This window comes from Leptidea sinapis, chromosome 2, assembly GCF_905404315.1.
Source record: "Leptidea sinapis chromosome 2, ilLepSina1.1, whole genome shotgun sequence".
Lineage (NCBI taxonomy): Eukaryota > Metazoa > Arthropoda > Insecta > Lepidoptera > Pieridae > Leptidea > Leptidea sinapis.
In genome coordinates this window covers 27,630,036-27,644,564 of record NC_066266.1, presented here as the reverse complement: position 1 = coordinate 27,644,564, position 14,529 = coordinate 27,630,036, and the positions used below count along the sequence as shown (strand labels likewise).

At 35.3% G+C, this 14,529-nt stretch overlaps 1 protein-coding gene across 1 annotated transcript; it reads right to left on the bottom strand.

Moving 5' to 3' along the window:
• Positions 1-7,052: 7,052 nt before the first annotated feature.
• Positions 7,053-12,682, bottom strand: LOC126975359 (gastrula zinc finger protein XlCGF49.1-like). The gene has a single exon (XM_050823216.1). It carries the CDS (start codon positions 11,015-11,017, stop codon positions 10,277-10,279), a length of 741 nt encoding a protein of 246 aa, XP_050679173.1. The 5' UTR covers positions 11,018-12,682; the 3' UTR covers positions 7,053-10,276.
• Positions 12,683-14,529: the final 1,847 nt, after the last annotated feature.

Genomic DNA, 14,529 nt, shown 5'->3' with positions numbered 1-14,529 from the left:
TATATTTTCAACTCATTGTAACTAATTCATTATAGTATTGTGTAACTTATATAGCTTGCAATTAGTTGTTAATTTGTATTACTTTTTGTGGTTTTTATCTGACAGTTGGTTACCTTTTAACTAAAAATATTGTATAATTGTTGTAAACTTCACTGGTGAAAGTGTGAGTTTTAAGATTTGTTAACATTTATCATAATACTGTTTGTTTCCTATACATGAATAAATAAATAAATTAATAATATTTTAGATACAATGTGGTATACATTACTACTATTACTTGGTACATAATATTAATTTATTAAATAAGTATTTTTGTTGACATTTCACCTTGAATAGATTTCATAAAAACATTGTGAAATGTTAAAACAGTAAAATACTAAGTGGCAATAACCGCTTTGCCACTACTATAATATAAATAGCACCATTTGTAAAGTCATGGTTTATGGTATTACTGACATATTATTATTTTATAAGGTTACTAGCTGACCCAGCAAACATTGTATTGCCGATATTAAAATTGCGATACATAAGTAACTGTTGATTGTAGATAGGTGAAAATTTGAAGTTGTATGTATGTTTTAATGCTGACTCATAATCAAACAAATTTAAAAAAAATGTCAGAAATATTAAAAAAAAAAACATTTGGCGTGGACCACCCTTAACATTTAGGGGGATGAAAAATAGATGTTGTCCGATTTTCAGACCTACCCAATATGCATGCTCAAAATTTCATGAGAATCGGTCAAACGGTTTCGAAGGGTTTTACTACAAACACAGCGACATGAGAATTTTATATATTACACTAGCTGACCCGACAGACATTGTTCTTCTGTGCATAATAATTAAAATACTGTTTTTTTATGAGTTTGTCAATAATATTTATTTACCATAGATTTTATTTACCAAGATAATTTTTATTTACCATATTTATTTACCAAGAATTATTTTTGTAAAATATGCTCCCTGTCAATGACGTTCTATATTATGTACAGAACGTCATTACTCCCTGTTGTCAACTATAATGAAATCGTTTCACAGCAGAACTGTCAAACCGTGTGTCAGTAAATTCTCTCACAGAAAATATGTCTATACAAAAGAAATATTGGAAATAAAAACAATTATGGGTCATAATCGAAATAAAAACTATCCTATCTCTCAAGTTGGACTAAACTGCACTCCATGAAGTAATCCCCCTTTGAATCTGTTCATTAGTTTAGTAATCTGTCCATCGCAGAAAAAGAATTTGTCATGTAATTAATATATTAAGATTTTAATTGTTGATCAACAATAATAATTAATGATTACTCAATCGTGGATGGTCTAGCATACAATAATCCAACTTGTTAGTAAGTTTCAGTCACACAAAAGCTATGGCCTTTGGTTCTCATCCGGAAGGTGTCAGATAGATCTTCACCCAGCACATTTTATTTGTAAAGAAAAAATTTCGTGAGGAATCCTACACCACACCTGCAAAGAATTTGAAGGGCTGTGCATAAGTTGAACAATTGGCAAAACAGGGCACCTAACACAATACTTGCTTAAATTAAAATTAATAATTAATTTTATTGAAATAGCTATAAGAAACTTTCGTGTGGTATAAATGAAGCACTTAACTGTGTCTGAAATTACCTAATATCCCCTGTTCTGTGTCTTCAATTTCCTCTTTCAACTCCTGTTTGATAAACTGTTTGCTGTCCATTTTAATAATTTTTATAACTTGAAAAGATGTCACTTGGAATCAGAGTACCTACAGCGAATAATATATTTACGTTGAACCGGACCGATTTAGCGAAAATTAACTTCCACGAAGTATTCGTTGATGTTACTTCTGAAGCTGAGAGTGGACAAAGACAGCTGGTATAAACATTAAACACTCTATTAGTCATTATTCAATACATTTCAGTTTTTCGACTACATTTTTATAAGAAATATCACGTAGGTTTCCGCGAAATTACCTGCTATAGTATTAAAATATATTTTTGTAGGTTTAGGTTTAGGATAGAAAACGAAAAGTTGCGAATTGTGAATCTAATATCTATTGCGATTTGCTTTGAGAGTTGTGTTGTGATTGTCAAGTGTCAATTGTAACCAACCGATTTTGATTGACAAGTGGTACACAATCAGCCACGCTTGACATTACCTCCTTTTTTTCAACGAGTTAACGGCATTCAAGTTTTATTGTATTATTTATTTCTTAATGTAAGTTTTCTTGCATGTTCCACATTGATGGGGTTTTATTTATTACAAGTGCAACGTGATATAAGTAGGAAATAGATACAAAAATTACATGAAAAATATCATTTTCATACAAAATACATGTACAGTACCTACCTACATTATTTACAATTTAATACTATTGCTGTAAATATATTTAGAAAATATACAATAAATGGTAGAATTAGAGCCTCAGTGATCCAAGTGGCTGGTCCATTGTCACTCCTGCCGCTGCCCTTCAGCCATGGATGCGCTCTCACACCAACGATGAACGCAACACCCGATGGATAAATGTCTCATGCTGTATAGAGACGAAAGAAGCTATAGGTACTTGTACTATCGCCCAAACTGACACTTCGACATATCACTCAATATCAGTAGTTCATATAATATATAGATGCGATATCATGGTGGGAACCCTAAAGGGTGTGTGTGACCCAACACCAAATAAGCACCATTCCACAATCGGCGTAACGGACAGTCCTAAGTGCAGAGAATATCTGGATATACATAACATGTATAATGTATAACGAATTTAGCAATAAGACCTTCATAGACCTTAGCATTTAATATTAATATAATAACAATATATTACACGTCTTATATTAGCAATAATAAGACGTATAATATATTGTTATTACCACTGATGAATCTGAATAAATAAATTAATGTTTGGCCATAATTCCTAATCTGATGTTATATGTAGAAAAAGTATAAAAACATTTTGCAACAACTTTATTCTATCAAAATAAGTAATCTCGAATTCCGATTCTATCCTCCTCATTTCGGTGTACGCTTTGCACAGGTTGCCGGCTAATATTTAAAACTGAATGAAAAAAAGAATGAATATAATAATTTTTAGGGTAGTACTAATTTATTCAGGGTCGTGGTAGGTTTTATCAGAATATTGCTTATTAGTTAGTATTCTGCGAGTCACTTGATGAGTTCAGTCCGGTGATCTTCGTGCTAGTTGCGCTAGGAAGGTGGCGAGTGCTTAAAGTAAAGCGATCGCAGGATCTATATTTGCTCCAAGCCAGGTCCAGCATCAACGTTAACTTTAAACATAGCCGCGCGTTATTCTGCCGTGAAGTAGTGATGTTCATGTATAAATGTGGTGCCACGTGGGTGACACTGAAAATTTTTAGAACTGGCCAGTTAGAAATTTGTCAATTATCAATTATATTAATCATTACTAATGAAAACTTTTTTGAATTTCAATTTTAGAACTCTTTGGTAACCTAATGTAATATATTCCATTCATTTGTCATTTGTTTTTGTGAATTGGCGGCAAATCTAAAACTCTAGTTACACGTGAAAATTATCCTAACGCGAGAAAATTTTCGGTCAATGAATTATTATGACTTTCGTTGTGGGCTTACTCAACAACAAAGCAACAATAGGCTGCGATCAGCATTTCTTAATGAAGCCCCATCTCGTGCCACTATTCACAATTGGTGTAACGAGTTAAAGCGTGGACGTAGCAATCTCAATGATGATCCGCGTGAGGGACGTCCTTTAACAGCGACTACTGAAGATAAAATCAGTGCTGTGCGACGCATGATAGAGGAAGATAAGAGAGTGACCTATCAGCAGATACGGGCAAGCCTAGGCATTGGTATGAGTCAAGTTCAAAAAATATTACACGAACATTTAGGCGTCAGGAAGCTTTGTACCAGATGGATTCCCCATACTTTAACTGAAGACCAGAAATACCTTCGCATGGACTGGTGTCGCCAAATGTAAGATAAGTTCAACGGCGGTGACTCAAATGCTGTATTTGACATCGTCACAGGTGATGAAAGCTGGATAAATTTCTAAGAACCCGAAACAAAAAGACAGTCAGCTCAGTGTGTGTTTCCTTTCGAGGATCGGCCAACTAAGGTAAAGAAAGGAATAAGTCAAGGAAAAAAGATGATTGCCTCATTCTTTGGTTGTAATGGTCATTTCGCGACAGTTGTGCTAGAAGATGGAAGACAGTTACTGCAGACTGGTATGTCAATCGCTGTTTGCCTGTTGTCTTGGAAAAAATTCGACAGCAGCGCCCTCGAAGCAGAATCCTCCTTCAACACGAGAATGCTTCAGCGCACTCCGCAAAACGGAATGTTGAATATTTGACTATGGCAGATGTCGAGATAATGAGTCATCCGCCATACAGTCCTGACGTGGGGCCCTGCTACTTTTATTTATTCCCAAGAACTAAAGATAAAATTCGAGGTATTCGCTTTACGAGCCCTGAAGATGCGGTGAGACCGTACGAATTTTCGTATGGCATTTGCCACAGAAGAGACCCCTAAGGAAGAAAGGGCCTACTGCTTTTCTCAGTGGTTCCATCGAATGCGACGATGTGTAGAGAGGAACGGAGATTACTTCGAAAAACAATAAAAGTATTGGCAACTTTCTACATTGAGCCGTTTTTCATTTTCTAAACATTTTCAGTATTACCTAGGTATTCTCGTAATTTCAAAATCGTTGACGTTCAGTTCCGATCCTATAAAGGTTTTGTTAGTTTGGTATTCTCCTATCATTTCCCTAGAACGTTAACTGAACTATAATTGTACCTACAACTAGATCGGAGACGGGCGTCAACGACATTTGATTGACAAGTTATACCAAATCTTAAATATTTGTACTACTATTAAAAGGGTTGTTTATGCTCTATTATAAGTTTAAGGTTGTTAACACAACCAGACTTCAACGGCGCCTTTTTCTTCATCAAGCAGTATAATGTGTAAGCATTAGTGTGTTTCAGTCTGAAGGGCACCGTAGCTAGTGAAGTTACTGGGCAAATGAAACTTAACATAATACGTGTCAAGGTGAAGAGCGCATTTATTGTAGTGCCACTCACAATATTTGCGTTTTTCAAGAATCCTGATTGGCACTGCATTGTAATGGGCAGGGCGTTTTAATTACGATCAGCTGAACGTTCTAGACTAGAAGCGTTTGATACTAACCTAAGATAAGTAACTGGTATCTTATAAAACATGGCAGTATACTTACATACCAATTTTGAAGCAGCTCTTGTGTTATATATTGATAGATTCCGTAGCATTTGAGCAGATATTTATAAATAAAAGAATCTACCATAGGGAGTGACAATAACATAGCATATTGCAACAACACTTGGTTAAGCGTCATGATGCTCCATCAGTTCGTAAAGGGGCTTTGCTTTGGGGAGAAGAACGGATAAGAAACTCCCAGTCCATGTTTTAAGCCATATGACAACTAAACCTACTTAAAATATTATTATAAAATTTAGGGTGGTCTGCGAGGAGAACCAGACAAGAACCGTGCATAATGATGCATTAAATTATTAAATGCTATTATTATATAACTATTACAGATATGAAACAAACTTTAAACTGATATCGAAAGAACGTTACCTTATCAGTAAAATGACATAAACAACCTTTTAAAAATCAAACAATAAGTATTGCAGATTTTGTTATTAAACACTTTCATAGAATACTAAAGTATAAGATTAGTAGAAAGGTCATTGTATCGCACAACAAGGACGTCACATCAAATACAAAATTTTGTACTTACTAACAAATAAATAGTATTCAATTAAAGGAGTTTTATTGATTTATTAGGTTGATAAACAGTTTCATTTAATATCAGTATTAAGCTACAGTTTGTCTATAAACTCGTGACACTCAATGATGGCGCTGCTGACATGCATGTAGCAACCCCATATAATGAGACTAAATCTATTGTGATACTAGGAGTACGTTCAAGTAAAATGAGTAAATAACATTACAGTGATGTTTTACAGTGGGTACCTCTGTGGTATTTATGGGTCCGGTACCCACCGTAGAGGAGAGGAGATAAGCTGCGAAGCTATCCGGTCATTTCTACAAAGGCGAAGAGAAGATGCGAGCTTAGTAAGATCGAAATAAGTCAAGTGTTGTCTATGAAAGTAGACGTCAAATAACGCTTCGGGTGTGCGAGGTGCGGGGAGAAGGCAGCGGTGAAAGGGTGGCGCGATCGGGGACCGCCGGCTCTGCCGCCCCACTTGATCGCTCGACGCGGCCCAAAATTCTATAGAAAAATGAAACATCTCTCCTCTCGGAGATGTGCAAAATTTGATTGGTTATCAAAATACATTTCCTCTCCTCTCCGCGTTGGTGGATACCGGGCCCAACCTTTTAAAATAAAGAAAATTGATGTCATTTTGCAGGTTAGCTGAAGTCAGTTTAAGGATGTTTGATATCTGTAATAGTTACGGAATAATCGCCGTTCGTACTTAACGATAACATCGCGTATTGATGGTACTATACTGTAGTAAGCCTTCTTTTTCAAAGAAGCTTTAACATATTTCTTGAAGTTGTGCTCAGTGAGTCCTAGTATATATTGTATTTAATTGTAAAATTAGAGCACTTAACTGTACAGTTTATTATAACTATAATCTCGTAGTATATGTTAAGGAGTATATTTATAGGTTTGCCATGTCTAACGTATGGTTGCCAAACATTGTCCATGTTCACAGAAAAATTGTCGAAAAAAAATGAAATCTGCCAAAAAAGAAACTAAGGAAGCGTTATTGGAATTAAAAGAAGATATAAAATAAAACTAACAAAAATTAAGAGTACAACTAAATTCGAAGATGTCAAAACTGGGTGAAATACATTCAAGTGAAAATACGTGACAAAAGCGAAAAATGGATAAAAATCATAACGGAGTGGTATCAACGAGAATGCAAAAGAAGCAAAGGGCGACACATAAAACGATGGGAGGTTGACCTTAAGAGAGTGGCTGGCCCAGAATGGATGACGAGAGAGAGAGAGAAGAATGGAAGTCTTTGGAGGAAGCTTGGGTAAAACTTATAATGAAAGACTTGATTAGTATTAGGTACATTAATTCATTTAATACATTTGAGCTACTTAAAAAAGAAATACAAATTAAAAGAATTATACTATTATTAATAAGTTCATTAACACAACATTATCCAAACAAGTTCTCAAAATACATCATACACACAAATTCATTAAAATTAGTTCATTTAATTATAATATTATGCTCACCATATCGACAATACACCACATATTTGGCTTAATAAACAATTTTTGGTGGGAGGAAAAAACGGTTGTCCATGTCGAGGACGATCTATAAATAGACACAATTGGCTATAAAAATTCATTCAAGTACAAAAATGATTTGACCAAAGAGAATATCATTGCTCTGAGTTCAATAAAAAATCAATTAACAGTATGTCAAATGACACTTATAAAAGTCAGTCAGTTTACAATTCACCACCACATTTCAGCGAACATGGCATAGCTTAGCACTTAGATCATTATTACGTCTAGATAGACTATGACAGCTGTGAAAACTTCGAAAACGTGAGTTTAGAACTACCCTCTATTTTGAGCAATGCACGCACAAAGTGACATACAAAGCACGAGTGTAAGACGTAGCTTGTCCCGCACACTAAACTAATATTCCTGGCTTGTTTTTATCGGTTGTCTTAAGAAGCTCTATCTAGACGTATAAATTATCAATGGCTAAGCACCTGAACTCATTCAGATAAAATTAACGACAAAAAATTTAACCTAATAAAATACTGTACAATAGGTGCGCTTGAATTCATTGTAATTATTAAAATAAAAATAATTGAATTTGAATACAAGAACATGGAAAACAATATCACGAAACAATATAACATTAAAAATAAATATTAAATGACTACTTAGTACATATTCAAATGTTGTGAGCAGTCGTGAGTGTTAATTCCTCATATATGTGCCAGAATTTGGCAAGTCAACATCTCCTGAGGATGACTCGTGTAGAGGCGAAACACGTGTTGAATTTATTGAAGACGAATCTTACGGAATTTACACTCAAGAAGGCTCAAAACATTTGGATAATTATGGATTTCCATTCCATAAATTCCATTGAATAAATTTTCTACTTAGTAAACTTAACCGCAAGTTAAAATTTAAGACCATCAACGGTCCTGTGATTCATCTGGTTTTACAAGAGAACGTGGGCGGCGGTGATCTCTTAACACCAGGTGACCCGAACGCTTGTTTGTCCTTCTCTTTCATACAAAACACATTTACAATTTACTAGAGCATAGTCAAACAATGCATCCGAGAGAACATCTCAAAGAGAGAAAATACAGCAAGATAGAAAGGTAAGTAAATATAGGTGACAGATACACTGACAAATATAATTCGCAACAATATAAACAATTATTTTCTTCGCAATTATTAGATTACGGATAGCATCCTTTTCATATCCATCTCGTATAGCGTATTACGTATACCTCTAGCAACAAAATTATTTCAACTTTGTCTGAGTACTTGAATGATCCCATTCTTAAATAATGTTTATGTAATATATACTAAGGTCCCGAGAAAACGCCTGATTACCTATGTAAAATCCTGAGATATTTTACAATTTGAGAATTTATAAGAATTTTAATATTAACGATTTTATACACTGCGACTCTAACAGTGTCCTCAGTTCGAGCTAAACTTTTAATTCATATGATTTAAACTTACATTTTAGGCATATCATAAAACATTAAACAATTTGTTATTTTTTAAAGTAATAACTCTCACCATGGCATTTTTGGAAAATTTATGAATGACGCTGGACTAATTCTGATTCGATTCTAATGTATGTTCAACTCTCAGGTTGTCGCTTCACCTACAGGATCTACTATGCTTCATCTACAGTCGATAACCAGCTCATACTCAATTTTTGAATATTAAGCACATTGAATTATCCCACATCTTCAGTTGGGTTTCCAAAAGAACACACCACTGTTGAAAAAGTCCACAGACTGTGCAGGATACACAAACTTTCGAGAAAAAAAAATCTCAGCTTTTCATGACTTACAGCAAGCCTTCGATAAAGTCTATCATAAAGGTATGCTGCTTGAAATTACAAAAATACTACCTTAAACTTTCTTTTTAGGCCTGATATAATACTATTATATACAATATATATAAAAGTAAGGTAAAAGAAGACGGTTGTACATCGAACTACCATTAAATTTTGGCAGGGGTACCGCAGGGTTCTGTATTTGGACCGGTCTTATACAAATTTTACACGTACGACCTACCACAGTCCTGATGCTACAAGTTGGAAGATTTGCTGTTTATTACAGCCTTCCATGGATAAACAAGTATCCGATTCAAGCTTCCCGGATGTTACGAAAGAACCTGCATCACATATAGAAATAGCTACAAGTGCTAGTGTCTCTAGATATAAATTTAATCTTTCAATAAGAAGATTTATTCCCAGTCACTCCAAAGTCTAAGTGGATTCCAAGTTCGACATCATTTGGACTGAATACTTACTACTTTGGCTACTCTTTTTCCGCAGTGTCGAAGACACGGCATTCCGTGGACGGATAAATCTCTCGGTCTGGCAAAGTTCTATTCATGCTCCGAACGCATTAATATAATTCCTAAGATTGCCGCGTATCGTTTATTTGCAAGTAACTCATATTTATAATAATTAATTCATTTAACAAAAATGTGCGACCTCAAGGTACATATTATCAGTCTTATTTTAAATATATTTCTTCCATAGAAAGCCTTGCAAGCTTTACAATCTACATACTATGAAGGGTCGACAAACATAAATACACAAATGTCCAATGTCCATGTAACCAAAAGTTCGTAAAACCATATGAAAGCGAAACGAATTAAAAAATGATATGTAAACAGATAATAGTATCTTTTTCAAACATATTAAAGTTATCTTCTTTGACATATATCACGTGTAAACTACTGAATTCACCAAAACTATTTTTAATTTCTACTCAGCACTCTGTCAACACTGACAAAATTCATTTCATACCATTTTGCTACACTAGCTCCATTCTGGAGGGATTCGGAAATGTTATTTATTACTTACAGCTGGAAACTTTTGCAACTGCTCCCCAATAAGAAATAATTCTTACCTGAAGCTCCCATAGTGCTAAAGTTATGACATTACAATGAAAAATACCGGATCTATCAATTTAGTTTGAGCCTATCTTCAACTTGAAAGAAAGAACACAAAAAGAGGAAAATTTACGAATTTGAATGTTAAGTACATAGATGCTTTTTCAACTAATGCTGCCCGTTTTAGAAGTACATTTAATATTATGCTTCGATAAATGTTTGGTAAGTGAAGCTTTTTGTCTAAATTTAACTGAGCAATAGTTACAGCTATACGGCTTTACTCCTTCATGTACTTCGTAGTGTTTTTTTAAACAACACGATTGAATAAATCCCTTACCGCAAATTCTGCAAGAGTGAGGCTTTTCACCGGTATGTATTCTACTGTGACTCTTAAGACTACTACCTTGACTGAATGATTTGCCACACACATTGCAAATAAATGGTTTTTCCCCCGTGTGTATTCTTATATGTGCCTTCAGATTGTTAGATGCAACAAATGATTTTCCACAAAAATTACATGAATAAGATTTCAAGCCCATGTGTGATTTCACATGTCTTTGCAAGTTACAGGATTGGCTAAACGCTCTATCACACAATGTACACTTATATGGCTTATCTCCTGTGTGTGATCTAAAGTGAGTCTTCATATTACCAGAATCATTGAACAGTTTACCACAAATTTTACATGAATAGGGTCTTTCCCCTGTGTGTAATCTAATATGTCTCCTGAGTCCACTTTGAGAATAAAAATTTTTACCACATTGACGGCAAGCAAATCGTTCCCCAATAATACATTGCAGTGTAGCCACTCTGCGTTTAGTTTTATTCAAAACACTATTCTTTCTCCTATAAGATTTGAAATCAATGATATTATTACCTGGTTTTCTATTCATTACTGCTGGCATTACTGAAAAGATATAAGATATAGAATTATACAAAGTAATAGCACAAACAAATAAAATAAAACTTAAAATTGAAAAACAGTTTGTAGTAAATTAACTGACATGTCTACCCGGTACTTATACGTAGGTCACACCAAAAGTTTTGCGTAAATTAAAAAAAAACAACATGTTATAACCAAAATATAATTGTTATTTCTTTTCAAAATACCCACCTTTACGTTTTAAACATCTTTTCATGTGATCGAACCATTTTTTAAAACAGGAGGACAGATCTGAAGGCATGTTTTCTACGTGCTGATTGAACGCTATCACTGCCTCTTCGGAATTGGTAAAAGTGAAACCTCTCATCAAATATTTGATTTTGGGGAAAATACAGAAATCACAGGGTGCTAGACCCTGTGATTTCTGTCGGGGCTATGTGCAAGATTGGTGACGAGTTGTACTTTTTCGGAAACTAAAAATGACTTAGTTTTTTTTGCCTCGTCTGAAGCGTTGTCATGATGTAGGAGAACGCAGCTTTATGGTCGTCTTTCACGAACTTTTTTTAACACCCTGGGTAAACAAATGGTAGAATACCACTCGACATTAACACTCTTTTGATCTTCAAGTAGAATTGCGTAGATGGGACCCGTAGCGGAGAAAAGGATGCGATATTTTTTTTACTGACTTTCCTCGCCCTCTCACTTTTGTTGGCCTGTTCTCATTTTCATACACCCATTCACAAGCTTTTTTTCGGGTTAAAAACAATAAATCAACGTTTCGTCTCCAGTGACAATGTCATAAACAGCATTAGAATGTACGTGGTCGTACTTCATTAGCATCTGTGAGCACCATTCCACGAGAGCCCGCTTCTGCTCTGCTGTCAGTTCATGAGGGATCCAACGACAACAAAGTTTCCGAACTTTTAATTCTTCTTGTAAAATTTTCTGAATTTTGCTCATACCAATCCTCAATAGTCCTCGAATTGTCTCATAGGTTTTCTTCAATTAGAAGCCACATTATTTTCGTTGATTTATTTGAAAGGCAGTTTCACGAAATTCGTCATGTAAAGAAACCCAACCTCTCTCAAATTCAGCAAACCATCGCCTCATGGTGCTTCTCTCCCAAAAGCATTTTGAAGACGAGCGGCAGTCTTGCGGAGGGAGAGAACTTTTAAAATCATAAAAAATCATCGCTCTAAAATCTTTTCGACCTAATTCCATTTTCGTTGCGTACGTAGAACTTTGATGTGTGATAAAAAACAATTGATAAATGATTTCTCGCCAATTTCTTTTTATTGCTAAGAAGGTTGCAACGTTTCAAAAATATAAAATTTGAAATTCAAATAGTTCCGATTTTCCGGTTAGAAGTGCAAAAATTTTAGTGTGCCCTATGTATCAGTAAATAAAAATTAAATTTTTGATATTATGTTTTGTTTCAGCTGATCTTGACCAATACTTACAGGTTTCTCTACAAAATAGCTCAATTAGGAAAATTTAAAATAAAGAGTGAATTACATAGGTACAACTTTTGAAAAAAAAACTATAAAAGAAAAATAACAATTACTAACAAAACCGGAACGTTGGCAATCAAACGATCGACTATTCACCGCAACCGGCGGCTGTTCACAAGCCTGGCGCATTGATCAGTCATCGCTACCGTCACCATATTTTAGAGGAGACCCACCACGATTCCACAAAACATTTAAGTGACCATGAATAAACGTGCCACGATAACCCTCAAAGAACTACTTAAATATTTTTCAATGTAAAATAATAACTACATAATAAGCCTCTTGGATATAAATATCACCGAAGCATTGGAACAATCAAATCGGATGATGTTTGTTTGGATAAATTAAATACAAGAGCCATTACCTGAAACATATTTAAAAAAAATCTCTCACCATTATATTGATTCTTGTCAATCACTAGTCTTGCAATCTTCACTATGAGCTGTTTTGTGTTTGACGCATGGTTGGGTCGGTCAATATTTGCATGTTCTGTTATGCTGTAGTGTTGAGAATCATTGGCCATGTCTGAAATTTGTATATATTGCTAATAAAAACACCATACTCTTAAAACTAGCTACAAACAATTATGCATACTTCATCATTATCCACTGATGGACAAAGGCCTCCCGCAAAGATCGCCATGACGATCGGTCCTGCGCTGCCCTCATCCAATCTATTCCAGCGATCTTAACCAGATTGTCGGTTCATCTTGTAGGGGGCCTACCATCACTACGTCTTACGGTACGTGGTCGCCATTCGAGGACTTTAGTGCTCCAACGGCCAACTGTCCGTCGAGCTATGTGCCCTGCCCATTGCCACCTCAGTTTCGCAACCATCTACTGGTAACTTTGGTTCTTCTACGGATCTTCTCATTTCTGATCCGATCTCCCAGGGAAACTCCGAGTATAGCCCTCTCCATTGCCCGTTGACCGACAATGACATTCCTCATAAGTAAGTTTTCTTATGAGGAAGCACACATGCATAGTTACTTGAGTTATATTTTTATGTTATCTACCTCACTTCTCGGATATTCAAATCATAAGTAGATAATTATATCAATATGCTATGGAAGAAGAAGAAGAGCGGGACCTCCTAACATAGTCGCTATTATGCTCAAAAGGAGGCACCAACCATAAATTTCATGTAAATAATTGGTAACGAAAATAGACATTTCGTATTTTGAATTCTTCCAAGACTTCAGGCTCGGCATAATGCCAGGGTGTCGAATTGAGAAGTGCCAAATAAACATTTTTTTATGAAAAAGGAGGAAAAACAGGATATCCTCTAGATAATTCACAGCGGCTTTCGGAAAATGCAGCCCTTTTAGGAAGTTGTTTTTGGAGATGCTGATCGCACGTCTCAATTAATCTTATTCCACAGAGAACACAAGCACTAACCAGAAGGTTGCCTCGATTCAATGTTCATTACCTTTTGATTGCTGTTCTTCAACACCAAACTCACTATTCTCCTGTTTTACGATCAATTCATCTTGCTTGCTGATTTTTTGATTACAATTTAAAGAAAGTATTGTATCAATAGAGATATTGTGAAATTGTCCTTGCTGAGAAGTGGGTAACTCCTGTAATTAAAGTTGTCATGCATAATTTTTTCTCGCGACTTCTTTTTAGTAGCCACAACAATCACTTTCGATTGTTTTGTGGGGTTGGAGGCTTGCGCCTGAACAATCTTCTCGCGAGGAGTTAAGCACTTTTACTAAACTGCTAATGCCAAGGGATTACTGATTAGGGTGAATGGCTAGGTACTACTACTAGGTAAGAATAGGATTTATATAGATAGCACTATACGGGGCGGAAAAGGAATAACGGAGTCCTAAGCCTTTCTTAGAGACTTTCGAAGTAAGCGTCAGTATAATGTAGAGACCGACATTCGAATGCAGCGATACGGACGCGGGGTCCAGCCTAGCGAAACTCTAAGAAAAAAGCGATTCACTCCATTGTATGAAACATGCTGTCATTGATAGATTGACAGATGACGGGTATAATCTTGTTAAAACGGAGATAGC

What these genes read in the sequence shown, in the direction of transcription:
- LOC126975359 (XM_050823216.1), bottom strand. Translation starts at nt 11,017, where the DNA reads ATGCCAGCAGTAATGAATAGAAAACCAGGTAATAATATCATTGATTTC.